At 44.0% G+C, this 27,723-nt stretch overlaps 1 protein-coding gene across 1 annotated transcript; it reads left to right on the top strand.

Moving 5' to 3' along the window:
- Positions 1-41: 41 nt before the first annotated feature.
- On the top strand, positions 42-27,703 carry LOC116420367. Its single transcript, XM_031945081.1, has 14 exons — positions 42-256; positions 16,959-17,010; positions 19,076-19,139; positions 19,622-19,963; positions 20,676-20,778; positions 20,956-21,022; positions 22,602-22,653; positions 22,830-22,895; positions 23,409-23,460; positions 23,635-23,699; positions 24,307-24,372; positions 26,818-26,883; positions 27,367-27,418; positions 27,598-27,703. Exons 4-14 carry the CDS (start codon positions 19,906-19,908, stop codon positions 27,701-27,703), a joined length of 753 nt encoding a protein of 250 aa, XP_031800941.1. The 5' UTR covers positions 42-256; positions 16,959-17,010; positions 19,076-19,139; positions 19,622-19,905.
- The last annotated feature ends 20 nt before the right edge of the window (positions 27,704-27,723 follow it).

Raw genomic sequence — 27,723 nt, 5'->3', positions numbered from 1 at the left:
TTTCTAATAGCTTTTAGTAGAATCTCTGGGGCTCTCTAAGCATGCCATCATATCATCTGCAACGAGTGGTATTTGGTTTCCTCATTGCCCACTCTAATTCCTTTCATCTCTTAGCCATTTTGGTGGGTGTGAAAAGGGACCTCAAAAGACAAAACCAGGGGTCTCCTGATTAACACGTGGCTAATTTTCAGAGGGTGCACTGGCAGCCTTCATCTGCACAGCAGGGATACTCTTCCCAAGACAACTCCAGAACAAGGTGAGTGATTTCTGTGTACCTCCAAATGTGGGCCTCCCTAAAAGCCCAGCTCTAAAGACAAACAAGCGGAAACACTTAGGGAAATACTGGGGCTCCTCCCTAGGGAAACAGCATTGGGAAAGGGAGAGTTGGAGGGAAATACTTTCTGCACTCTAGGGGTTCCTCCATCATATACCAATTGTCATCAACCTTCTGGGGTTCCACAGAACCTCAGAAGGAAATTCTCCACAAATGTCTCTATATCTAGGCCTTCCTTAGAATATATGAGTTGGAAATGTGGGGAATTCTTATGTAGAACAGCAGGATTTCCGCCTCTGTGGAAAGCTCCCAAATATGGACAAATATAGAGAGTCCTCCCTAAAGCCATAGCTCTCATCCATGGCGGGAAGAGACACTTAGAGAAAGAAGACACTTCCTCCCCAGGGAACACTGTGGAGGGGAACCCTTTGCTGGATACTAAGCCAGTTCTCATCGACAGTTTGAGGGTGCAGAGCATCAAAGCTCAAAGTTTTCCTATGTTCATCTCCATAGGTCTCCCTGAGACACATATATTGGAAAACCTGGGAAATTTTGAATGGAACAGGTAATCCTCCCCAAAGAAGCTAACTAACACTTAGCCTCACCAAGGGGGTAAGTGAAGCAGGCCAACAGGGGTTCTCCCTCCCATGCACGATCTTAACCATTGTGGTGGGTGGGGGAAGGGATCTGGAGAGACAACACCAGGGGTCTCCTTACCAACAAAGGCCTAACTTGCAGAGGTTGCCCTGGCAGCCTTCATCTGCACAGCAGGGGGTCCTCCACACTAAGCCAGTTCTAATGTACAATTTGAGCATCCAGAGCAACACAGCTTAAAATTTTCCCTCTTTTCATCTGCATAGGTCTCCCTCAGACACAGGGATTGGAAAACCTGGGAAACATTAAGTACAACAGGTAATCCTCCATAGTCAAAGAAGCTGACTGACACTTGGCTTGAAGAAGGGGGTAAGTGAAGCAGCCCAGCAGGGTCTCCCTCCCAAGCTAGATCTTAGCCATTGTGATGGGTGTGGGAAGGGATCTGGAGAGACAAGACCAGGGGTCTCCTTACCAACACATTCATAATTTGCAGAGCATGCATTGGCAGCCTTCAGCTGCACAGCAGGGGTCCTCCTCCAAAGACAGCTCCAGAACATGGTGAGTGATTATTGGGTAACCCTAAATGCAGCCCTCCCTAAAAACCCCTCTCAAAAAGAGCAAGGGGAGACGCTAAGGGAAATTCTACAGCTCCTTCCTAGGGAAAAGGCATCACGAAAGGAGAAATGGAGAGAAATACTTACATTGCTCTAGGGATTCCTCCATCATATACCAATTCCCAATATCATAGTGGAGTTTCAGAGAATGCCAGCTAGAAATTCTGCACAAATGCCTGTATAGATCTTCCTCAGAATATATCAATTGGTAATATGAGGAAATCTTCTGTAGAACAGCAGGGAGTCCTCCTATATGTAAAGCTCCAAAATATGGACAGAGAGAGTCCTCCCTAAAGCAACAGCTCTCATCCATGGCAGGCAGAGATATTTAGGAAAATTACAGAATTCCTCCCAAGAGAAGCTCTGCATTGGGGGGAAATTCTGAGCTGCCCAGCAGGGGCTCCTCCACACTAAGCCAGTTCTCATGTAGAACTTGGGGGTCCAGAGCATCACAGCTCAAAATTTTCCCTATATTCACCTGCATAGGTCTCCCTCAGTCACATGGAATGGAAAACTTGGGAAACATTCAAAAGAACAGGTAGAGCAAAATGAGCAGAACCAGGAAATCATTATATATCTCAACAGCGATACTGTATGAGGATGTATTCTGATGGACGTGGATTTCTTCAACAAAGACAAGATCTAACGTAGTTTCAATTGATCAAGGATGGACAGAATCAGCTACACCCAAAGAAAGAACACTGGGAAATGAGTGTAAACTGCTTGCATTTTTGTTCTTCTTCCTCTTTTATTTATACCTTCTGAATCCTATTCTCCCTGAGCAACAAGAAAACTGTTCGGTTCTGCACACATAGATTGTATCCAAGATCTACTGTAACCTATTTAACATGTATAGGAATGCTTGCCATCTGGGGGAGGGGGTGGAGGGTGGGAGGGAAAAATCGGAACAGAAGTGAGTGCAAGGGATAATGTTGTAAAAAATTACCCTGGCATGGGTTCTGGCAATAAAAAGTTATTTAAAAAAAATAAATAAAACTAAATACATGATTGCACCATGTAAAAAAAATAATAAAAAAAATTAAAAATCAAGAGAACAGGTAATCCTCCCTAGTCAAACAAGCTAACTCACACTTGGCTTGATGAAAGGAATAAGTGAAACAGCTCAGCAGGGGTCTCCCTCCCAATCTACATCTTAGCCATTGTGGTGGGTGTGGGAAGTGATCTGGAGGGACAAGAGCAGGGGTCTCCTTACCAACACAGGCCTAATTTTCAGAGGGTGCAGTGGCGTTCTTCAGCTGCACAGCAGTGGGTCCTCTTCCAAAGACAGCTCCAGGACCTCGTGAGTGATTTCTGTGTAGTCCTAAATGTGGGCCTCCCGTTCTTTATGCCTAAATCATGGACCCATTTTGATCTTACCTTGGTGTAGGGCTTTAAGTGTGGGTCTGTGCCCAATTTCTACCATACTAATTTCCACTTTTCCTAGCAGTTTTTGTCAAATAATGAATTCTTATCCCAAAAGTTGGGATCTTTCGGTTTGGGAAAACTAGATTGCTATAGTTGACTATTCTATCTTGTGAACCTAACCTGTTCAACTGATCAACTAATCTATTTCTTAACCAGTACCAAATGGTTTTGGTGACCGCTGCTTTGTGATATAGTTTTAGATCAGGTATAGCTAGACCACCTTCATTTGATTTTTTTGCATTTATTCCCTTGAGATTCACAACCTTTTATTATTCCATATGAATTTTGTTATTTTTTCTAGATCATTAAAGTAGTTTTTTGGAAGCCTGATTGGTTCAGCACTAAATAAATAGATTAGTTTAGGGAGTATCGTCATCTTCATTATATTCGCTCGGCCTATCCAAGAGCACTTCATATTTTTCCAGTTATTTAAGTCTGACTTTATTTTTGTAGAAAGTTTTTTGTGATTTTGCTCATATAATTCCTGACTTTCCTTTGGTAGATGGATTCCCACTTATTTTATGCTGGCGACAGTTATTTTGAATGGAATTTCTCTTTGTATCTCTTGCTGTTGGATTTTGTTGGTGATGTATAAAAATGCTGAGGATTTATGGGGATTTATTTTGTATCCTGCAACTTTGCTAAAGTTATGAATTATTTCTAATAGCTTTTAGTTGAATCTCTGGGGTTCTTTAAGTTTCCTCATTGCCCACTCTAATTCCTTTAATCTCTTAGCCATTGTGGTGGGTGTAAAAAGGGATCTCAAAAGACAAAACCAGGTGTCTCCTGACTAACACGGGGCTAATTTTCAGAGGGTGCATTTGTGGCCTTCATCTGCCCAGCAGGGGGTCTTCCTCCAAAGACAGCTCCAGGACATGGTGAGTGATTTCTGTGTAGCCCTAAAAGTCCTCCCTAAAACTCCAGTTCTCAAGGCCAGCAAGGGGAAATTCTTAGAGAAATAATAGGGCTTCTCCCTAGGGAACCTGGATTGGGGAGAGTTGGAAAGAAAAACTTTCTGCACTGTAGGGTTTCTTCCATCATATGCCACTTCTCATCAACATTGTGGAGGTCTAGAGATCCCAGCTGGAAATTCTCCACAAATGCCTGTATAGATCTTCCTCAGAATATCTCAGGTAGGAATTCTGGGAAATCTTCTGGAGAACAGCAGGGAGTCCTCCCGTCTAAAGTAACCCAATCTTCACTGGAGCCTCCCTGAGCAGCACAGCAGGGGTTTTCCCTACTTATCCAGCTTGAATCCGTTGTGGTGGGGAAAGGGAAGGGGAAAGAGAAGGGAGCCGGAGGTACCTGACAAGGGGCCTCCCTTCCAATATAGGTCTTGTTCCCAGAGTTCCTGGCTCTCAACTGCACAGAATGGCATCCTCCTTACACAGAAGCTCCAGAACATTGACAGTGATTCCTGTGCAGCACAAAGAGAAGTCCTCCCTAAAGCAACAACACTCCTCCCTGGCGGGAGGAAATGTTCAGGAAAATAGCGGGGGTCCTCCACAGGGGAACCTCAAATGCACATCAGGAGTCTTCCCTACTTATAATTTGGGGTCCAGAGCATCACTGCTCAAAATTCTCTCCCTCTCCCTCTAAATGTATATACAAATATATGACTATATGTGTTTCTGTGTGTGTGTGTGTGTGTGTGTGTGTGTGTGTGTGTGTGTCTGCAAAGGTCTTCTTCTTAGTCAAAAAGAAGGAGCACAGCAGGGGCTCTCCCCAGGGAAGGGGAAGGGATCCAGAGATACAATAACAAGGTGTCTCCCTTTCACTATAAGGCAATTTCCCAGAGGTCATGGCCAGGTTCCCTCACCTGTACAGCAGGGCATCCCCCTGATACAGAAAGATCCCCAGCACTGACAGTGATTCCTGTACAGGAAGGAGGGGAGTCCTCCCGAAAGCAAGAGCCCTCATCCCTAACAGGGGTAGATGCTTAAGAAAATAACAGCGGTCCTCCCCAGGGAAGCTGAATTGGGGGAATCTTTAGCTGCCCAGGTGATCCCATAGTAAACAAGGTCTCATCTACAATTTCAGTACCAAGAGCACCAGAGCTCACAGTTCTTCCTGCATACGTTGCCTCAGGTCTCCCTGGGAATAACCCTTTGAAACAGCTGGGAAATCCCCCATAGTCAGAGAAGCTGAGCAATGATGGGTCTGAGCAGGGGGAAGAACTGAAGCAGCCCAGCAGGGGTCTCCCTCCCAAGCTGGATCTTAGCCCTTGTGGTGGGAAGGGATCTGGAGGGACAAGACCAGGGGTATCCTTACCAACACAGGCCTAATTTGCAGAGGGTGCAGTGGCGGCTTAAAGCAGCACAGCAGGGGGTCCTCCTCCCAAAACAGCTCCAGGACCTGGTGAGTGATTTCTGGGTATACCTAAATGCCCTCCCTAAAAGCCCAGTTCTGAAGGACAGCATGGGGAGACACTTAAGGAAATAATAAGGGCCCTTCCAAGGGAAAGGGCATCGGGAAACAGAGTGTGGGAGAGAAATACTTGCTGCACTCTAGGGTTTCTTCCATCATATACCAATGCTCATCAACATTCTAGAGTTCCCGAGAACCCCAGCTGGAAATCCTCCACAAATGTCTCCATATACACATTCCTCAGAATATATCAATTGAAACTATGGGGAAATCATCTGTAGAAAAGCAGGGAGTCCTCCTATATGGAAAGCTCCCAAATATGGACAAACATAGAGAGTCCTCCCTAAAGCAACAGCTCTCAGCCATGGCAGGCAGAGAAAGTTAGGAAAATAACAGAATTCCTCCCTGGGGAAAGTGTGTCTTGGGGGAAAATCCTGAGCTGCACAGCAGGGCGTCCTCCATACTAAGCGAATTCTTATCTACAATTTATGGGTCCAGAGCATGACAACTCCAAATTTTCCCTATATTTATCTGCATATGTCTCCCTCAGAGAAATTCACTGGAAAACCTGGGAAATATTCAGTAGAACAGGTAATCCTGCCTAGTCAAAGAAGCTGAGTGACACTTGGCTTGAGAAATGGGGGTAAGTGAAGCAGCCCAGCAGGGGTCTCCCTCCCAAGCTATATCTTAGCCATTGTAGTGGATGTGGGAAGGGATCTGGAGGGACAAGAGCAGGGATCTCCTTGCCAACATGGGCCTAATTTTCACAGCATGCAGTGGCAGCCTTCAGCTGCCCAGCAGGGGATCCTCCTCCAAACACAGCTCCAGGACATGGTGAGTGATTTCTGTGTAGCCCTAAATGTAGCACTTTCTAAAAGCCCACCTCTAAAGGCCAGCAAGGGAAGCCAGTAGGGAAATACTGGGGCTCCTCCCTAGGGAAACACCATTGGGAAAGGGAGAGCTGGAGAGAAATACTTACTGCACTCTAGGGGTTCCTCCGTCATATACCAATTCTCATCAACATTGTGGGGTTCCCGAGAATCCCAGCTGACAATTCTCCACACATGTCTCTATACAGACCTTCCTCAGAATATATCAATTGGAAAAATGGCCAAACCTTCATTAGAACAGCAGGGATTCCTCATATAAGTAAAGCTCCTGAATATGAAGAAACCCAGAGAGTTCTCCCTAAAGCAACAGCTCTAATCTATAGCTGGCAGAGGCACGTAGGAAAATAACAGAATTCCTCCCTGGGAAAACAGTGTGTTGTGGGAAAACCCTCAGCTGCACCGCAGGGGGTCCTTCATAACAAGCCAGTTCTCATGTACAATTGGAGGCTCCAGAGCATCACAGCTCAAAATGTTCCCTATGTTCATGTGCACAGGTCTCTCTCAGAACATATGGACTGGAAAACCTGGTAAACATTCAAGAGAACAGGTAATGCTCCATAGTCAAAGAAGCTGACTGACACTTGGCTTGACTAAGGGAAGAACTGAAGCAGCCCAGCAGGGGTCTCCCTCCCAAGCTACATCTTAGGCATTGTATTGGGTGTGGGAAAGGATCTGGAGAGACAAGACCAGGGGTCTCCTTACCAACACAGGCCTAATTTTCAGAGGGTGCAGTAGAAAAACCCACAACTGCACAGCAGGGCGTCCTCCTCCAAGACAGCTCCAGGACAAGGTGAGTAATTTCTGTATAGCCCTAAAAGACCCCCTCCCTAAACCCCTAACAGGGGGAGACCCTTAGGGAAATACTGGGGCTCCTTGCTAAGGAAACAGCATCGGGAAAGGGAGATTTGGAGAGAAATAGTTGGCTGCACTCTAGGGGTTCTTCCATCACGTACCAATTCTCATCAACACTGCAGGGTTCCAGAGAATCCCAGCTGGAAATTCTCCACAAATGCCTGTTTAGACCTTCCTCAGAATATATCAATTACAAATATGGGGAAGTCTTGTGTAGAACAGCAGGGGGTCCTCTTATAAGGAAAGCTCCAGAACATGGACAAACATAGAGAGTCCTCCCTAAAGCAACAGTTCTCCTCCATGGTGGGCAGAGACATCTAAGGAAATAGTGTGTTGGGGGAAAAAATCTCAGCTGCCCAGCGGGGATCCTCCTTACTAAGTGAGTTCTCATCTACAATTTGAGGGTCCATAATGTCAACCCTCAAAATTTTCCCTATGTTCATGTGCATAGGTCTCCCTCAGAGAAATGGATTGGAAAACGTGGTAAAAATTCAAGGGAACAGGTAATCCTCCTTAGTCAAAAAAGCTAACTGACACTTGCCTGGATGAAGGGGTAAGTGACACAGCCCAGCAAGGGTCTCCCTCCCAAGCTACATCTTAGCCATTGTGGTTGGTGAGTGAAGGGATCTGGAGGGACAACACCAGGGGACTCCTTACTGACACAGACCTAATTTTCAGATGATACAATGACGGCCTTCAGCTGCACAGCAGGGGGTCCTCCTCCAAAGACAGCTCCAGGACATGGTGAGTGATTTCTGGATATCCCTAAATGCAGCCCTTTCTAAAAGCTCACCTTTCAAGACGAGCAAGGGAAGACATTTAGGGAAACAGTGGGGCTCCTTCCTAGGGAAACAGCATCAGGAAAGGGAAAGTTGGAGAGAAATACTTAGGTGCACTCTAGAGGTTCCTCCATCATATGCCAATTCTCATCAACATTGTGTGGTTCCCGAGAATCTTAGGTGGAAATTCTCCATACATGTCTCTATACAGACGTCCCTCAGAATATATCAGTTGGAAAAATGGGGAAATCTTCTCTAGAACAGCAGGGATTCCTCATATACAGAAAGCCCCCGAATATGGACAAACATACAGAGTCTTTCCTAAAGAAACAGCTCTCATCCATGCCCAAGTAGAGACACTTAACAAAATACCAGAATTCCTCCCTGGAGAAATAAAATTCCTCCCTGGGGAAAGGGTGTCTTGGGGAAAACCTGAGCTGCACAGCAGGGTCCTCCACACTAAGCCAGTTCTCATCTCCAATTTAAGTGTCCAGAGAATCTCAACTCAAAATTTTCCCTATGTTCATCTTCCTAGGTCTCCCTCAGACAAATTCATTAGAAAACCTGGGAAACATTCAATAGAACAGGTAATCCTCCATAGTCAAAGATGCTGACTGACACTTGGCTTGAGGAAGGGGGTAAATGAAGTAGCCCAGCAAGGGTCTCCCTCCTAAGCTAGATCTTAGCCATTGTGATGGGTGTGGGAAGGGATCTGGAGGGACAAGAACAGGGGTCTTCTTACTAACATAGGGCTAATTTTCAGAGGGTGCCTTGGTGGCCTTCATGTGCACAACAGGGTGTTCTCCTCCAAAGACAGCTCCAGGACATGGTGAGTCATTTCTGTGTAGCCCTAAATGCACTCCTACCTAAAAGCCCAGCTCTAAAGTAAAGCAAGGGGAGACACTTACGGACATAATGGGGCTCGGCTCTTTAGGGAAACAGCATCACAAAAGGGAGAATTGGAGGGAAATACTTACCTGCACTCTAGGAATTCCTCCATCATATAACAATTCCAAAAAAACATAGTGGGGTTCCAGAGAATCCCCACTGGAAATTCTGCACAAATGCCTGTATAGATCTTCCTCAGAAAATATCAATTACACATATGGGGAAATCTTCTATAGAACAGCAGGGAGTCCTCGTATATGGAAAGCTCCGGAACATGGACAAACATAGAGAGTCCTCCCTGAAGCAAAAGCTCTCCTCCATGTCAGGGAGAGCCACTAGGAAAACAACAGAATTCCTGCCTGGAGAAATAACAGAATTCCTTCCCAGGGAAACAGTGGGTTTGGGGAAAACCCTTAGTTGCACAGCAGGGAGTCCTCCATACTCAGCCAGTTCTCATCTAGAATTTCAGTGTCCAGAACATCACAGCTCAAAATTTTCCCTCTACTCACCTGCACAGGTCTCCCTCAGACACACAGATTGGAAAACCTGGAAAACATTCAATCGAACAGGTAATTCTCCCTAGTCAAAGAAGCTGACGGACACTTGCCTTGATTAAAGGGATAAATGAAGCAGCCCAGCAGGGGTCTCCCTCCCAAGCTAGATCTTAGTCATTGTGTTGCGTGTGGGAAGGGATATGGAGGGACAAGAGCAGGGGTCTCCTCACCAACACAGGCCTAATTTTCAGAGGGTGCAGTGGCGTTCTTCAGCTGCACAGCAGGGGGTTCTCTTCCAAAGACAGCTCCATGACCTGGTGAGTGATTTCTGTGTAGCCCTAAATGTGGGCCTCCCCTTGTTTATGCCTAAATCATGGACCCATTTTGATCTTACCTTGGTATACAGCATTAAGTGTTGGCCCGTGCCCAATTTCTGCCGTACTAATTTCCAGTTATCCCAGCAGTTTTTGTAAAATAATGAATTTTTATCCTAAAAGTTAGAATCTTTGGGTTTGTCAAACACTACATTGCTATAGTTGACTATTCTGTCTTGTGAACCTAACCTGTTCCACTGATCAACTAATCTATTTCTTAGCCAATACCAAATGGTTTTGGTGACCGCTGCTTTATAATATAGTTTTAGGTCACATACAGCTGGGCCACCTTCATTTGATTTTTTTTTCATTTATTCCCTTGAGATTCTCCACCTTTTATTATTCCATATGAATTTTGTTGTTATTCTTTCTAGATCATTAAAATATTTCTTGGGAGTCGGATTGGTTTAGCAATAAATAAGAAGATTAGTTTAGGGAGTATCATCATCTTGATTATATTCGTTCGGCCTATCCAAGAGCACTTCATAGTTTTCCCAATTATTTAACTCTGACTTTATTTGTGTGGAAAGTTTTTTGTCATTTTGCTCATATAATTCCTGACTTTCCTTTGGTAGATGGATTCCCAAGTATTTTATGCTGTCGACAGTTATTTTGAATGGAATTTCTCCTTGTATCTCTTGCTGTTGGATTTAGTTGGTGATGTATAAAAATGCTGAGGATTTATGGGAATTTATTTTATATCCTGCAACATTGCTAAAGTTATGAATTATTTCTAATAGCTTTTAGTAGAATCTCTGGGGCTCTCTAAGTATATCATCACATCATCTGCAAAGAGTGATATTTGGTTTCCTCATTGCCTACTCTAATTCCTTTAATCTCTTAGCCATTGTGGTGGGTGTGAAGAGGGATCTCAAAAGTCAAGACCAAGGGTCTCCTTACTAACACAGAGCTTATTTTCAGAGGGTGCACTGGCAGCCTTCATCTGCACAGCAGGGGGTCCTCCTCCCAAGACAGCTCCAGGACATGGTGAGTGATTTCTAGGTAGCCCTAAATGTAGCCCTCCCTGAAACACCTGCTCTGAAAGCCAGCTAGGGGAAGCCATTAGGGAAATTCTGGGGCTCCTCCCTAGGGAAACAGCATAAGGAAAAGGAGAGTTGGAGAGAAAGACTTACTGCACTCTAGGGTTTCTTCCATCATATGCCAATTCTCATCAACATTGTGGAGTTCTGGAGATCCCCAGCTGGAAATTCTCCACAAATTCCTGTATAGATCTTCCTCAGAATGTATCAATGACAAATATGTGGAAATCTTATAGAGAACAGCAGGGAGTCCTCCTATATGGAAAGCTCCGGAACATGGACAAATATATTGAGTCCTTCCTAAAGCAACAGCTCTAATTTATGGGGGACAGAGACAATTAGGGAAAGAACAGAATTCCTCCCCAGGGAAAAAGTGTCTGGGGAAAAAAAAACCTCTCAGCTGCACAGCAGTGGGTCCTCCATACTAAGCCACTTCTCATCTACAATTTGAGGGTCTAGAACCTCACAGCTCAAAATTTTCCCTATGTTCATCTTCATAGGTCTCCCTCAGACAAATTCATTGGAAAACTTGGGAAACATTCAATGGAACAGGTAATCTGCCATAGTCAAAGAAGCTGACACTTGGCTTGAAGAAAGGGGTAAGTGAAGCAGCCCAGCAGGGCTCTCCCTCTCAAGCTAGATCTTCGCCACTGAGGTGGGTGTGGGAAGGGATGTGGATATAGAAGACCATGGGTCTCCTTACCAACACAGGCCTAATTTTCAGAAGATGCAGTGACGGCCTTCAGCTGCACAGCAGGTTGTCCTCCTCCAAAGACAGAGCTCCAGGACATGGTAAGTGATTTCTGTGTAGAACTAAAGGACACCCTCCCTGAAACCACAGCTCTCATGTCTATCAGCAGGAGACTGTTGGGGAAAGAACAAAACTCCTCCCTAGGGAAACAGCTTCTGGAAACAGTCTGAGAGAAATGCTTAGCTGCTCTGGAGGGCATCCTCCTCGTTATACAAATTCTCCTCAATACTGAGGGCTTCCAGAGCATCCCAGCCATACATTCTCTGAATGGCTCTTCCACAATATATACTTATTAGAAATACAGGGAAATCCTCAGAACAGCAGGGAGTCCTCCCATCTAAAGTAAGCCCATCCTCCCTGGAAGCCTCCCTGAGCAGCGCACCATGGGCTCTCCCTGCTCAGCCAGCTTGAATCAGTTGTGGTGGAGAATGGGGCAGAGATTCAGAGGATACAATGAGGGTTCTGCCTTCCATTATAGGTCTCGTTCCCAGAGTTCCTGGCCAGTCCCCTCAACTGCATACCTGGGATCCTCCTTCTAAAGGAAGCTCCAGAATATTGACCGTGATTCCAGTGCAGCAAGGAGGAGAGTGCTCCCGAAAGCAACTGCTGGCACCACTAACAGGGGCAGATGCTTAAGAAAATAACAGTGGTCCTCCCCAGGGAAAAATACATTGGGGAAATCAGTAGGTACACAGCAGGGGGTCCTCCACACTAAACCAGCTCTTGTCTACAATTTCAGTCTCAGGAGCACCAGAGCTGACAGTTCTCCCTGCATACATTGCCTCAGGTCTCCCTGGGAATAACCCTTTGAAACAGCTGGGAAAGCATCAGCAGAACAGCAGGTAATTCTCCATAGTCAAAGAAGCTGAGCAATGATGGGTTTGAGCAGGGGGATGAAGTGAAGCAGCCCAGCAGGGGTCTCCCTCCCAAGCTAGATCTTGGCCATTGTGGTGGGTGTGGGAAGGGATCTGGAGGGACAAGACCATGGGGCTCCTTACCAATACAGGCCTGATTTGCAGGTTCCTGCAGCTCCAGGACAAGGTGAGTGATTTCTGTGTAGCCCCAAATGCAGCCCTCCCTACAACCCCAGCTCTCAAGACTAGCTAGGGAGACACTTAGGGAAATACTGGGGCTCTCTCCTAGGAAACAGCATCAGGAAAAGGAGAGTTGAGAGAAATATTTACTGCACTCTAAGAGTTCCTCCATCATATACCAATTCTCTTTTTTTTTTTATTTAATAGCCTTTTATTTACAGGATATATCCATGGATAACTTTACAGAATTAACAATTGCCAAACCTCTTGTTCCAATTTTTTACCTCTTACCCCCCCACCCCCTCCCCCAGATGACAGGATGACCAGTAGATGTTAAATACATTAAAATATAAATTATATACACAATAAGTATACATGACCAAACCGTTATTTTGCTGTACAAAAAGAATCAGACTCTGAAATATTGTACAATTAGCTTGTGAAGGAAATCAAAATGCATGTGTGCATAAATATAGGGATTGAGAATTCAATGTAATGGTTTTTAGTCATCTCCCAGAGTTCTTTTTCTGGCCATAGCTGGTTCAGTTCATTACTGCTCCATTGGAAATGATTTGGTTGATCTCGTTGCTGAGGATGGCCTGATCCATCAGAACTGGTCATCATATCGTATTGTTGTTGAAGTATATAATGATCTCCTGGTCCTGCTCATTTCACTCAGCATCAGTTCGTGTAAGTCTCTCCAGGCCTTTCTGAAATCATCCCGTTGGTCATTTCTTACAGAACAGTAATATTCCATAATATTCTTATACCACAATTTATTCAGCCATTCTCCAACCAATGGACATCCATTCAGTTTCCAGTTTTTAGCCACTACAAAAAGGGCTGCCACAAACATTCATGCACATACAGGTCCCTTTCCCTTCTTTATAATCTCTTTGGGATATAATCCCAGTAGTACAACTGCTGGATCAAAGGGTATGCACAGTTTGATAACTTTTTGAGCATAGTTCCAAACTACTCTCCAAAATGGTTGGATTCGTTCACAACTCCACCAACACTGCATCAATGTCCCAGTTTTCCGCATCCCTCCAACAATCATCATTATTTTTTCCTGTCATCTTAGCCAATCTGACAGGTGTGTAGTGAGTATCTTAGAGTTGTCTTAATTTGCATTTCTCTGATTAGTAATGACTTGGAGCATCTTTTCATATGACTAGAAATAGTTTCAATTTCTTCATCTGAGAATTGTCTGTTCATATCCTTTGACCATTTTTCAATTGGAGAATGGCTTGATTTTTTATAAATTAGAGTTAATTCTCTATATATTTTGGAAATGAGGCCTTTATCAGAACCTTTGAATGTAAAAATATTTTCCCAGTTTATTGCTTCCGTTCTAATCTTGTCTGCATTAGTTTTGTTTGTACAAAAAACTTTTCAGTTTGGTATAATCGAAATTTTCTATTTTGTGATCAGTAATGATCTCTAGTTCTTCTTTGGTCATAAAGACCTTCCCCTTCCACAGGTCTGAGAGGTAAACTATCCTGTGTTCCTCTAATTTATTAATACTTTCATTCTTTATGCCTAGGTCATGAACCCATTTTGACCTTATCTTGGTGTATGGTGTTAAGTATGGATCAATGCCTAGTTTCTGCCATATTAGTTTCCAATTTTCCCAGCAATTTTTATCAAACAGTAAGTTCTTATCCCAAAAGCTGGGGTCTTTGGGTTTGTCAAAGACTAGGTTGCTATATTTGTTGATTGCTTTATCCCTTGAACCTAATCTATTCCACTGATCAACTAATCTATTCCTTAGCCAATACCAAATAGTTTTGGTAACTGCTGCTCTATAATATAATTTTAGATCTGGTACAGCTAAGCCACCTTCATTTGATTTTTTTTTCATTAATTCCCTTGAAATTCTTGACCTTTTCTTTTTCCATATGAATTTTTTTGTTATTTTTTCTAGGTCATTAAAATAGTTTTTTGGGACTCTGATTGGTCATATACCAATTCTCATCAAAATTCTAGAGTTCCTGAGAAGCTCAGATGGAAATTCTCTAGAAATGTCTCTATATAGACCTTCCTGAGAATATATCAATTGGAAATATGGGGAAATCTGATGTACAACAGCAGGGGGTCCTCGATACTAAGCCAGTTCTCATCTACAATTTCAGGGTCCAGAGCATCACAGCTCAAAATTTTCCCTATTTTCATGTGCATAGGTCTACCTCAGACACATGGATTGGAAGACCTGGAAACCATCAATAGAACAGGTAATCCTCCATAGGCAAAGAAGCTGACTGACACTTGGCTTGAGGAAGGGGGTAAATGAACCAGCCCAGCAGGGGGTCTTTCTCCAAGACAGCTCCAGAACATGGTAAATGATTTCTCTGTAGACCAAAAAGCAGCCCCTCCCTAAAACCCCATCTCTCAAGGCCGGCAAGGGGAACCTTTTAGGGAAATAATGGGGGTCCTCCCAAGGGAAAGAGCATTGGGAAAGGGCAAGTTGGAGAAAATACTTACTGGGATCTAGGGAGTCCTCCATCACATACCAATTTTCATTAATACTGGAGAGTTCCAGAGAATCCCAGCTGGAAATTCTCCTCAAATGCCTGTATAGACCTTCCTCGGAATATATCAATGAGAAATATGGCGAAATATTCTATAGAACAGCAAGGGATCCTCCACACTAAGCCAGTTCTCATCTACCATTTGAGGGTCCAGAGCATCAAAGCTCAAAATTTTCCCTTTATTCACCTGCACAGGTCTCCCTCAGTACACATGAATTGGAAAACCTAGAAAACCTGGATAACCTGGGAAAGCATCAATAGAACAGGTAATCCTCCATAGTCAAAGAAGCTAACACACACTTGGCTTGATGAAAGGGATAAGTGAAGCAGCCCAGCAGGGGTCTTCCTCCCAAGTTACATCTTAGGCACTGTTTTGGGTGTGGGAAGGGATATGGAGGGAAAAGAGCAGGGGTCTCCTCACCAACACAAGCCTAATTTTCAGAGGGCGCAGAGGGCTGAACAGCACTGGGTTCTCTTCCAAAGACAGCTCCAGGACATCGTGAGTGATTTCTGTGTAGCCCTAAATGTGGGCCTCCTGTTCTTTATGCCTAAATCATGGACCCATTTTGATCTTACCTTCGTGTATGGTGTTAAGTGTGGGTCCGTGCCCAATTTCTGCCATACTAATTTCCAGTTTTCCCAGCAGTTTTTGTCAAATAATTAATTCTTATCCTAAAAGTTGGGATCTTTGGGTTTGTCAAACACTACATTGCTTATAGTCATTGACTATTCTGTCTTCTGAACCTAGCTTGTTCCACGGATCAGTTAGTCTATTTCTTGGCCAATACCAAGTGGTTTTGGTAACTGCTGCTTTATAATATAGTTTTAGATCAGGTACAGTTAGGCCAACTTCATTTGATTTTTTTTTCATTTATTCCTTTGAGATTCTTGACCTTTTATTATTTTATATGAATTTTGTTGTTATTTTTTCTAGATCATTAAAATAGTTTCTTGGGAGTCGGTTTTGTTTAGCACTAAATAAATAGATTAGTTTAGGGAGTATTGTCATCTTGATTATATTCGCTCGGCCTATCCAAGAGCACTTAATATTTTCCCAGTTATTTCAGTCTGACTTTGTGTGGAAAGTTTTTTGTCATTTTGCTCATATAATTCCTGACTTTCCTTTGGTAGATGGATTCCCAAGTATTTTATGCTGTCGACAGTTATTCTGAATGGAATTTCTCTTTGTATCTCTTGCTGTTGGATTTTGTTGGTGATGTATAAAAATGCTGAGGATTTTGGGTGGTTTATTTTGTATCCTGCAACTTTGCTAACTTTATGAATTATTTCTAATAACTTTTTAATAGAATCTCTTGGGCTCTCTAAGTATACCATCATATCATCTGCAAACAGTGATAGTTTGGTTTCCTCATTGCCCACTCTAATTCCTTTAATCTCTTAGCCATTTTGGTGGGTGTGAAAAGGGATCTCAAAAGACAAAACCAGGGGTCTCTTTACTAACACAGGGCTAATTTTCAGAGGGTGCCTTGGGCGGCCTTCATCTGCACAGCAGGGGGTCCTCCTCCAAAGACAGCTCCAGGACACGGTGAGTGGTTTCTATGTAGCCCTAAAAGTCCTCCCTAAAACACCAGCTCTCAAGGCCAGCAAGGGGAAACTCTTAGAGAAATAACAGGGATTCTCCCTAGGGAACCTGGATTGGGAAAGAGAAAGTTGCAGAGAAAAACTTTCTGCACTCTAGGGTTTCTTCCATCATATACCAGTTCTCATCAACATTGTGGAGGTCTAGAGATCCCAGCTGGAAATTCTCCACAAATGCCTGTATAGATCTTCCTCAGAATATATCAATTACAAATATGAGGAAATCATCTGTAGAATAGCAGGGATTCCTCCATTATGGAAAGCTCCCGAACATGGACAAACATAGAGAGTCCTCCGTAAAGCAAAGGCTCTCATCCATGGCAGACAGAGTCACTTAGTAAATAACAGAATTCCTCCCCAGGGAAACAGTGTTAGCTGGATACTAAGCTAGTTCTCATCTACAATTTGAGGGTCCAGAGCATCACAGCTCAAAATTTTCCCTATATTCAAAGGTCTCCCTCAGACAAATTCTTTGGAAAACCTGGGAAACATTCAACAGAACAGGTAATCCTCCCTAGTCAAAGAAGGTGACTGACACTTGGCTTGAGGAAGGGGGTAAGTGAAGCAGCCCAGCAGGGGTCTCCGTTCCAAGCTAGATCTTAGCCATTGTCGTGGGGTGGGAAGGGATCTGGAGGGACAAGAGCAAGGATCTCCGTACCAACACAGGCCTAATTTGCAGAGGGTACCTTGGTGGCCTTCAGCTGCACTACAGGGGGTACTCCTCCAAAGAGAGCTCCAGGACATGGTGAGTGATTTCTGTATAGCCCTAAATGTGGGCCTCCCCTTCTTTATGCCTAAATCATGGACCCATTTTGATCCTATCTTGGTATATGGTGTTAAGTGTGGGTCCATGCCTAATTTCTGCCATATTAATTTCCAGTTTTCCCAGCAGTTTTTGTCAAATAATGAATTCTTATCCCAAAAGTTGGGATCGATGGGTTTGTCAAACACTAAATTGCTATAGTTGTGTATTCTGTCTTGTGAACCTAACTTGTTCCACTGAGCAACTGATCTATTTCTTAGCCAATACCAAATGGTTTTGGTGATGGCTGCTTTATAATATAGTTTTAGATCAGGTACAGCTGGGTCACCTTCATTTGATTTTTTTTTCATTTATTCCCTTGAGATTCTCCACCTTTTATTATTCCATATGAATTTTGTTGTTATTTTTTGTAGATCATTAAAATAGTTTCTTGGGAGTCGGATTGGTTTAGCACTAAATAAATAGATTAGTTTAGGGAGTATTGTCATCTTGATTATATTCGCTCGGCCTATCCAAGAGCACTTCATATTTTCCCAATTATTTAAGTCTGACTTTATTTGTGTGGAAAGTTTTTTGTCATTTTGCTCATATAATTCCTGACTTTCCTTTGGTAGATGGATTACCAAGTATTTTATGCTGTCTACAGTTATTTTGAATGGAATTCCTCTTTGTATCTCTTGCTGTTGGATTTTGTTGGTGATGTATAAAAATGCTGAGGATTTTGGGGGGTTTATTTTGTATCCTGCAACTTTGCTAACGTTATGAATTATTTCTAATACCTTTTTAGTACAATCTCTGGGGCTCTCTAAGTATATCATCACATCATCTGCAAAAAGTGATATTTGGTTTCCTCTTTCCCCACTCTAATTCCTTTAATCTCTTAGCCATTGTGGTGGGTGTGAAAAGGTATCTCAAAAGACAAGTCCAGGGGTCTCCTGACTAACATGGGGCTAATTTTCAAAGGGAACTTTGGCAGCCTTGATCTGCACAGCAGGGGGTCATCCGCCAAAGACAGCTCCAGGACATGGAGAGTGATTTCTGTGTAGGCCTAAAAGACCCTCTCACTAAAACCCCAGCTCTCATGGCTAACAGGGGGAGATCCTTAGGGAAATACTGGGGCTCCTCCCTAAGGAAACTGCATCGGGAAAGGGAGATTTGGAGAGAAATACTTGGCTGTACTCTAGGGTTTCTTCCATCACATACCAATTCTCATCAACACTGTGGGTTTCCAGAGAACCCCAGCTGGAAATTCCCCACAAATTCATGTCTGGATCTTCCTCACAATATATCAATGACAAATATGGGGAAATCTTATAGAGAACAGCAGGGGGTCCTCTTATAAGGAAAGCTAGTGAACATGAACAAACATAGAGAGTCCTCCCTAAAACAACAGGTCATCCATGACTGGAAGAGACACTTAGGAAAATAACAAAATTCCTCGCTGAGGAAAGTGTGTCTTGGGAGAAAAACCCTTAGCTGCACAGCAGGGGGTCCTCGATACTAAGTCACTTCTCATCTAGAATTTGAGGGCTCAGAGCATCACAGCTCAAAGCTTTCCCTATATTTATCTGCACAGGTCTCCCTCAGACGCATGGATTGGAAAACCTGGGAATCATTCAATAGAACAGGTAATCCTGCCTAGTCAAAGAAGATAACTGACACTTGGCTTGAGGAAGTGGGTAAGTGAAGCAGCCCTGCAGGGGTCTCCCTCCTAAGCTAGATCTTAGCCATTGTGATGGGTGTGGGAAGGGATCTGGAGGGACAAGAGAAGGGGACACGTTACAAACATGGGCATAATTTTCACAGGATGCAGTGGCGGCCTTCAGCTGCCCAGCAGGGGACCTTCCTCCAAACCCAGCTCCAGGACATGGTGAGTGATTTCTGTGTAGCACTAAAGGCAGCCCTCCCTAAAAGCCCGATCTAAAAGCAAGCAAGGGGAGACAATTAAGGAAATACAGGGGCTCCTCCCTAGGGAAACAATATCAGGCAAGGGAGAGTTGGAGAGAAATACTTACTGCACTGTAGGGGTTCCTCCATCATATACCAATTCTCAAAAACATTGTATGGTTCCACAGAACCGCAGCTGGAAATTCTCCACAAATGCGTGTATAGATTTTCCTCAGAATATATCAATTACAAATATGGGGAAATCTTCTATAGAACAGCAGGAGTCCTCCTCTATGGAAATCTCCGGAACATGGACAAACATAGAGAGTCCTCCCTAAAGCAACAGCTCTCATCCATGACCGGAAGTGACACTTGGGAAAATTATGGAATTCCTCCCCACAGAAAGAGTGTATTTAGGGAAAACCCTTAACTGAATACTAAGACACTTTTCATCTGAAATTTCAGGGTCCAGAGGATCACGGCCAAAAATTTTCCCTCTATTCATCTTCAAAACTCTCCCTCAGATAAATTGACTGGAAAACCTGGTAAACATTCAAGAGATCAGGTAATCCTCCAGAGTCAAAGAAGCTAACTGACACTTGGCTTGACTAAGGTAAGAACTGAAGCAGATATGTAGGGGTCTCCCTCCCAAGCCAGATCTTAGCCATTGTGGTACATGTGGGAAGGGATCTTGAGGGACAAGAACAGGAGTCTCCTTACCAACACAGGCCTAATTTTCAGAGGGTGCCATGGCGGCCTTCATCTACATAGCAGAGGGTCCTCCTCCAAAGACAGCTCCAGGACATGGTGAGTGATTTCTGGGTAGAACTAAAGGACGCCCTCCCTTAGAGCCCAGCTCTCATGTCTAGCAGTGGGAGACTGTTAGAGAAAGAACAAAACTCCTCCCTAGGGAAACAGAATCTGGAAACAGTCTGAGAGAAATGCTTAGCTGCCCTTGAGAGCATCCTCCTCATTATACCAATTCTCCTCAATACTGAGGGCTTCCAGAGCATCCCAGCCATACATTCTCCCAATATATCTCTGAATGGCTCTTCCACAATATATATTTATTAGAAATACAGGGAAATACTTAGAACAGCAGGGAGACCTCCCATCTAAAGTAAGCCACTCCTCCCTGGAAGCCTCCCCCAATCAGTGCACCATGGGTTCTCCCTGCTCAGCCAGCTTGTATCAATTGTGGTGGGTAAGGGGGCAGAGATTCAGATGATACAATGAGGGTTCTCCCTTACCTTATAGGTCTCGTTCCCAGAGTTCCTGGCCAGTCCCCTCAGCTGCTTACCTGGGATCCTCCTCCTACAGGAAGCTCCTGAATATTGGGAGTTTCCAGTGCAGCAAGGAGGAGAGTCCTCCTGAAAGCAACTGATGGCACCCCTAACAGGGGCAGATGCTTAAGAAAATAACAGGGGTCCTCCCCAGGGAAAAAATACATTGAGGGGGAACCATTAGGCATATAGCAGGGGTCCTTCCACACTAAACCAGCACTCATCTGTAATTTCAGTACCAGGAGCACCAGAGCTCACAGTTCTCCCTGCATATATTGCCTCAGATCTCCCTCGGAATAACCCTTTGAAACAGCTGGGAAAGCTTCAGCAGAACAGCAGGTAATTCTCCATAATCAAAGAAGATGAGCAATGTTGGGTCTGAGCAGGGGGAATAAAGTGAAGCAGCCCAGTAGGGGTCTCCCACCAAGCTAGATCTTAGCCATTGTGGAGGGTGAAAGAAGGGATCTGGAGGGACAAGAGCAGGAGTCTCCTTACCAACAAAGGCCTAATTTGCAGAGGGTGTGATGGCGTACTTCACCTGCACAGTAGGGGGGTCCTTTTCCAAAGACACCTCCAGGACATCGTGAGTGATTTCTGTGTAGCCCTAAATGTGGGCCTCCCCTTCTTTATGGCTTAATCATGGACCCATTTTGATCTTATCTTGGTATACGGTGTTAAGTGTGGGTCCGTGCCCAATTTCTGCCGTGCTAATTTCCAGTTTTCCCAGCATTTTTTGTCAAATAATGAATTCTTTTCCTAAAAGTTGAGTTCTTTGTGTTTGTCAAACACTAGATTGTTATAGTTGACTATTCTGTCTTGTAAACCTAGCTTGTTCCCCTGATCAGTTAGCCTATTTCTTAGCCAATACCAAATGGTTTTGGTGACTGCTGCTTTATAATATACTTTTAGATGAGGCACAGCTAGGCCACCTTCATTTGATTTTTTTTTACATATATTCCCTTGAGATTCTCGACCTTTTATTATTCCATATGAATTTTGTTGTTATTTTTTCTAGATCATTAAAATAGTTTCTTGGGAGTCTGATTGGTATAGCACTAAATAAATAGATTAGTTTAGGGAGTATTGTCATCTTGATTATATTCGCTGGGCCGATCCAAGAGCACTTTATATTTTCCCAATTATTTAAGTCTGACTTTATTTGTGTTGAAAGTGTTTTGTCATTTTTCTCATATAATTCGTGACTTTCCTTTAGTCGATGGATTCCCACATATTTTATGCTGGCGACAGTTATTTTGAATGGAATTCCTCTTTGTATCTCTTGCTGTTGGATTTTGTTGGTGATGTATAAAAATGCTGAGGATTTATGGGGTTTATTTTGTATCCTGCAACTATGCTAATGATATGGATCATTTCTAATAGCTTTTAGTAGAATCTCTGGGGTTCTCTACATATATCATCACATTATCTGCAAAGAGCGATAGTTTGGTTTTCTCATTGCCTACTCTAATTCCTTTAATCTCTTAGTCATTTTGGTAGGTGTGAAAAGGGATCTTGAAAGACAAGACCAGGGGTCTCCTTACTAACACGGTCTAATTTTCAGAGGGTGCCTTGGCAGCCTTCATCTGTACAGCAGGAGGTCCTCCTCCGAAAACAGCTCCAGGACATGGTGAGGGATTTCTCTGTAGCCCTAAATGTAGCCCTCCCTAAAAGTACAGTTAAGAAGATGAGCAAAGGGAGACACTTAGGGAAATACTGAGGCTCCTCCCTAAGGAAACAGCATCGGGAAAGGGAGAGTTGGAGAGAGATACTTGGCTGCACTCTAGGAATTCCTCCATCATATAACAATTTCCAAAAACATTGTAGGGTTCCAGAGAACCTCAGATGGAAATTCTCCACAAATCTCTCTATACAAAACTTCCTCAGAATATATCACTTGGAAATATGGGGAAATATTCTATACAACAGCAGGGATTCCTCCTATAAGGAAAGCTCCAGAAGATGGACAAACATAGAGAGTCCTCCCTAAAGCAACAGCTCTCATCCATGGCAGGCAGAGACACTTAGCAAAATAACAGAATTCCTCCCCATGGAAACAGTGTGTTTAGGGAAAACCCTTAGCTGAATACTAAGACACTTTTCATCCAAAATGTCAGGGTCCAGAGCATCACACCCCAAAATTTTCCCTGTATTCATCTTCATAGGTCTCCCTCAGAGAAATGGATTGGAAAACCTGGGAAATATTCAGTAGAACAGGTAATCCTCCCTAGTCAAAGAAGCTAACTGACACTTGGCTTCAGGAAGGGAAGAGCTGAAGGAGACGAACAGGGGTTCTCTCCACCAAGCCAGACTTAGCCATTGTGGTGGGGGTGGGAAGGCATCCTCAGGGAAAAAACTAAGGGTCTCCTTACCAACAGAGACCTAATTTTCAGAGGGTGCAGTAGAAAACCCACAACTGCACAGCAGGGCATCCTCCTCCAAGACAGCTCCAGGACAAGGTTAGTAATTTCTGTGTAGCCCTAAAAGATCCCCTCCGTAAACCCCTAACATGGGGAGACCCTTAGGGAAATACTGGGGCTCCTCGCTAAAGAAACAGCATCGGGATAGGGAGATTTGGAGAGAGATACTTGGCTGCACTCTAGGGGTTCTTCCATCACATACCAATTTTCATCAACACTGCAGGGTTCCAGAGAATCCAGCTGGAAAATCTCCACAAATGCCTGTTTGGACCTTCCTCAGAATATATCATTTACAAATATTGGAAGTCTTGTGTAGAACAGCAGGGGTCCTCTTATAAGGAAAGCTCCAGAACATGGACAAACATAGAGAGTCCTCCCTAAAGCAACAGTTCTCCTCCATGGTGGGCAGAGACATCTAAGGAAATAGTGTGTTGGGGGAAAAAAAATCTCAGCTGCCCAGTGGGGGGTCCTCCTTACTAAGTGAGTTCTCATCTACAATTTGAGGGTCCATAACGGCAACCCTCAAAATTGTCCCTATGTTTCTATGCATAGGTCTCCCTCAGAGAAATGGATTGGAAAACCTGGTAAAAATTCAAGGGAACAGGTAATCCTCCTTAGTCAAAAAAGCTAACTGACACTTGTCTGGATGAAGGGGTAAGTGACACAGCCCAGCAGGGGTCTCCCTCCCAATCTAGATTTTAGCCATTGTGTTGGCTGTTGAGGGGGTCTGGAGAGATAAGAGCAGGGGCTGCCTTACCAACATAACCCTAATTTTCAGAGGGTGCCATGGCGGCCTTCATCTGCACAGCCGGGGGTCCTCCTCCCAAGACGCTCCAGGACATGGTGAGTAATTTCTGAGTAGTGCTAAATATAGCACTTTCTAAAACCCCTTCTCTCAAGATGAGCAATGGGAGACAATTAGAGAAATACTGGGGCTCCTCCCTAGGGAAACACCATTGGGAAAGGGAGAGTTGCACTCTAGGGGTTCCTCCATCATATACCAATTCTCATCAATATTCTGGAACTCCAGAGAACCCCAGGGGGAAATTCTCCACACATATCTCTACACAGTCCTTCCTCAGAATATATCAACTGGAATAATGGGGAAATCTTTGGTAGAACAGCAGGGATTCCTTCTATCAGGAAAGCCCCGAATGGGTTCCATCAATTTCAGGGTCCAGAGCATCACAGCTCAAAATGTTCCCTATATTCACCTGCATATGTCTCCCTTATAAAATTTCTTTGGAAAACCTGGGAGACAATCAATAGCACAGATAATCCTCCCTAGTTAAAGAAGCCAACTCACACTTGGCTTGATGAAAGGGATAAGTGAAGCAGCCCAGCAGGGATCTCCCTCCCATCCTACATCTTAGCCACTGTGGTGGGTGTGGGAAGTGATCTGGAGGGACAAGAGCAGGGGTCTCCTCACCAACACAGGCCTAATTTTCAGAGGGTGTGGCGGCGTTCTTCAGCTGCACAGCACTGGGTTCTCTTCCAAAGACAGCTCCAGGACATGGTGAGTGATTTCTGTGTAGCCCTAAATGTCCTCCCTAAAACACCAGCTCTCAAGGCCAGCAAGGGGAAACTCTTAGAGTAATAATAGGGCTTCTCCCTAGGGAAACTGGATCGGGAAAGGGAGAGTTGCAGAGAAAAACTTAATGCAGTCTAGGGTTTCTTCCATCACATGCCAGTTCTCATTAACATTGTAGAGGTCTAGAGATCCCCACCTGGAAATTCTCCACAAATGCCTGTGTAAAACTCTTCCTCGGAATATCTCAATTAGGAATTCAGGGAAATCTTCTGTAGAACAGCAGGGAGTCCTCCAGTCTAAAGTAACCCAGTCCACACTGGAGCCTCCATGAGCAGCACAGCAGGGGTTCTCCCTACTCAGCCAGCTTGAATCCATTGTGGTGGGGGAGGAGAAGGGATCTGGAGGGACATGACAAGGGGTCTCCCTTCCAATATAGGTCTTGTTCCCAGAGTTCCTGGCGGTCTACTACACAGAATGGCATCCTTCTTACACAGAAGCTCCAGAACATTGACAGTGATTACTGTGCAGCACAAAGAAAAGTCCTCCCTAAAGCAACAACACTCTTCCCTGGCGGGAGGAAATGTTCAGGAAAATAGCCGGGGTTCTCCACAGGGAAATCTTAAATGCACTTCAGGGAGTCTTCCCTACTTATAATTTGGGGTCCAGAGCATCAGTGCTCAAAATTCTCTCCCTCTCCCTCCAAATGTATATAGAAATATATGACTATATGTGTTCTGTGTGTGTGTGTGTGTGTGTATGCAAAGGTCTTCCTCTTAGTCAAAAAGAAGGAGCACAGCAGGGGCTCTCCCTAGGGAAGGGGACAGGATCCAGAGGTACAATGACAATAATGCAATTTACCACAGGTCATGGCCAAGTTCCCTCACCTGTACAGCAGAGCATCCTCCTGATACAGAAAGATCCCTAGCACTGACAGTGATTCCTGTACAGGAAGGAGGGGAGTCGTCCCCAAAGCAACTGCTGGCACCCCTAACAGGGGCAGATGCTTAGGAAAATAACAACGGTCCTCCCCAGGAAAGCTGTATTGGGGGGGAACCCTTAGCTGCCCAGGTGATCCCATAGAAAACAAGTTCTCATCTACAATTTCAGTACCAAGAGCACCAGAGCTGACAGTTCTTCCTGCATATGTCGCCTCAGGTCTCCCTGGGAATAAACCTTTGAAACAGCTGGGAAACATGCAACAGAACAGCAGGTAATTCCCCATAGTCAGAAAACCTAAGCAATGATGGGTCTGAGCAGGGGGGAGGAGCTGAAGCAGAACACCAGGGCTTCTCCCTCAAAGCTAGGTCTTAGCCATTGTGGTGGATGTGGGAAGGGATCTGGAGGGTCAAGACCAGGGGTCTCCTTACCAACATGGGCCTGATTTGCAGAGGGTGCGGTGGTGTTCTTCAGCTGCACAGCAGTGGGTCCTTTTCCAAAGACAGCTCCAGGACATGGTGAGTGATTTCTGTGTAGCCCTAAATGTTGGCCTCCCGTTCTTTATGGATAAATCATGGACCTATTTTGATCTTATCTTGGTGTATGGTTTTAAGTGTGGATCATGCCTAATTTCTACATATTAATTTCCAGTTTTCCCAGCAGTTTTTGTCAAATAATGAATTCTTATCTCAAAATTGGGATCTTTGGGTTTGTCGAACACTAGATTGCTCTAGTTGACTATTCTGTCTTGTGAACCTAACGTATTCCCCTGATCAACTAATCTATTTCTTAGCCAGAACCAAATGCTTTTGGTGACTGCTGCTTTATAATATAGTTTTAGATTAGGTTCAGCAAGGCCACCTTCATTTGATTTTTTTTCATTTATTCCCTTGAGATTCTCCACCTTTTATTATTTCATATGAATTTTGTTGTTATTTTTTCTAGATCATCAAAATATTTTCTTGGAATTCTCATTGGTTTAGTACTAAATAAATAGATTAGTTTAGGGAGTATTGTCATCTTGATTATATTCACTTGACGTATCCAAGAGCACTTCATATTTTTCCAATTATTTAAGTCTGACTTTATTTGTGTGAAAAGTGTTTTGTAATGTTGCTCACATAATTCCTGACTTTCCTTTGGTAGATGGATTCCCAAAAGTTTTATGCCGTCGACAGTTATTCTGAATGGAATTTCTCTTTGTATCTCTTGCTGTTGGATTTTATTGGTGATGTATAAAAATGCTGAGGATTTATGGGGATTTATTTTGTATCCTGCAACTTTTCTAAAATTCTGAATTTTTTCTAATACCTTTTTAGTAGAATCTCTGGGGTTCTCCAAGTATATCATCACATCATCTGCAAAGAGTGATAATTTGGTTTCCTCATTGCCCACTGTAATTCCTTTAATCTCTTAGCCATTTTGGTGGGTGTGCAAAGGGATCTTGAAAGACAAGACCAGGGGTCTCCTGACTAACATGGGGCTAATTTTCAGAGGGAACATTGGCAGCCTTCATCTGCACAGCAGGGGGTCCTCCTCCCAAGACAACTCCAGGACATGGTGAGTGATTTCTGTGTACCCCCAAATGTGGGCCTCCCTAAAAGCCCAGCTCTAAAGACAAACAAGTGGAAACACTTAGGGAAATACTGAGGCTCCTCCTTGGGGAAACAGCATCGGGAAAGGGAGAGTTGGAGAGAAATACTTACAAATACCAATTCTCATCAACATTCTGGGGTTCCAGAGAAGCCCAGCTGAAAATTATCCACAAAGATCTCTACATAGACCTTCCTCAGAAAATATCAATTGGAAGATGAAATCATCTGTACGACAGCAGGGATTCCTGTTTCTGGAAAGCTCCAGAACATGGACAAACATAGAGAGTCCTCCGTAAAGCAAAGGCTCTCATCCATGGCAGACAGAGTCACTTAGTAAATAAAAGAATTCCTCCCCAGGGAAACAGTGATAGCTGGATACTAAGCTAGTTCTCATCTACAATTTGAGGGACCAGAGCATCACAACTCAAAATTTTCCCTATATTCAAAGGTCTCCCTCAGACAAATTCTTTGGAAAACCTGGGAAACATTCAACAGAACAGGTAATCCTCCCTAGTCAAAGAAGCTGACTGACACTTGGCTTGAGGAAGGGGGTAAGTGAAGCAGCCCAGCAGAGGTTCTCCCTCCTAGGCTAGATCTTAGCCATTGTGATGGGTGTGGGAAGGGCTCTGGAGGGACAAGAGAAGGGGACACGTTACAAACATGGGCATAATTTTCACAGGATGCAGTGGCGGCCTTCAGCTGCCCAGCAGGGGACCTTCCTCCAAAGACAGCTCCAGGACATGGCGAGTGACTTCTGGGTAGCCTTAGAAGCAGCCCCTTCCTAAAAGCCCAGCTCTAAAGCCAA

This window comes from Sarcophilus harrisii, chromosome X, assembly GCF_902635505.1.
Source record: "Sarcophilus harrisii chromosome X, mSarHar1.11, whole genome shotgun sequence".
Taxonomy (NCBI): domain Eukaryota; kingdom Metazoa; phylum Chordata; class Mammalia; order Dasyuromorphia; family Dasyuridae; genus Sarcophilus; species Sarcophilus harrisii.
This window is presented reverse-complemented; position numbering and strand designations above follow the sequence as displayed.

What these genes read in the sequence shown, in the direction of transcription:
- LOC116420367 (XM_031945081.1), top strand. Translation starts at nt 19,906, where the DNA reads ATGGCGGCCTTCATCTACATAGCAGAGGGTCCTCCTCCAAAGACAGCT. An exon ending in GGAAATATTCAGTAGAACAG is followed by an intron (nt 22,654 to 22,829) that starts GTAATCCTCCCT and finishes CCTAATTTTCAG; the next exon opens with AGGGTGCAGTAGAAAACCCA. An exon ending in CAAGACAGCTCCAGGACAAG is followed by an intron (nt 22,896 to 23,408) that starts GTTAGTAATTTC and finishes TTCTATGCATAG; the next exon opens with GTCTCCCTCAGAGAAATGGA.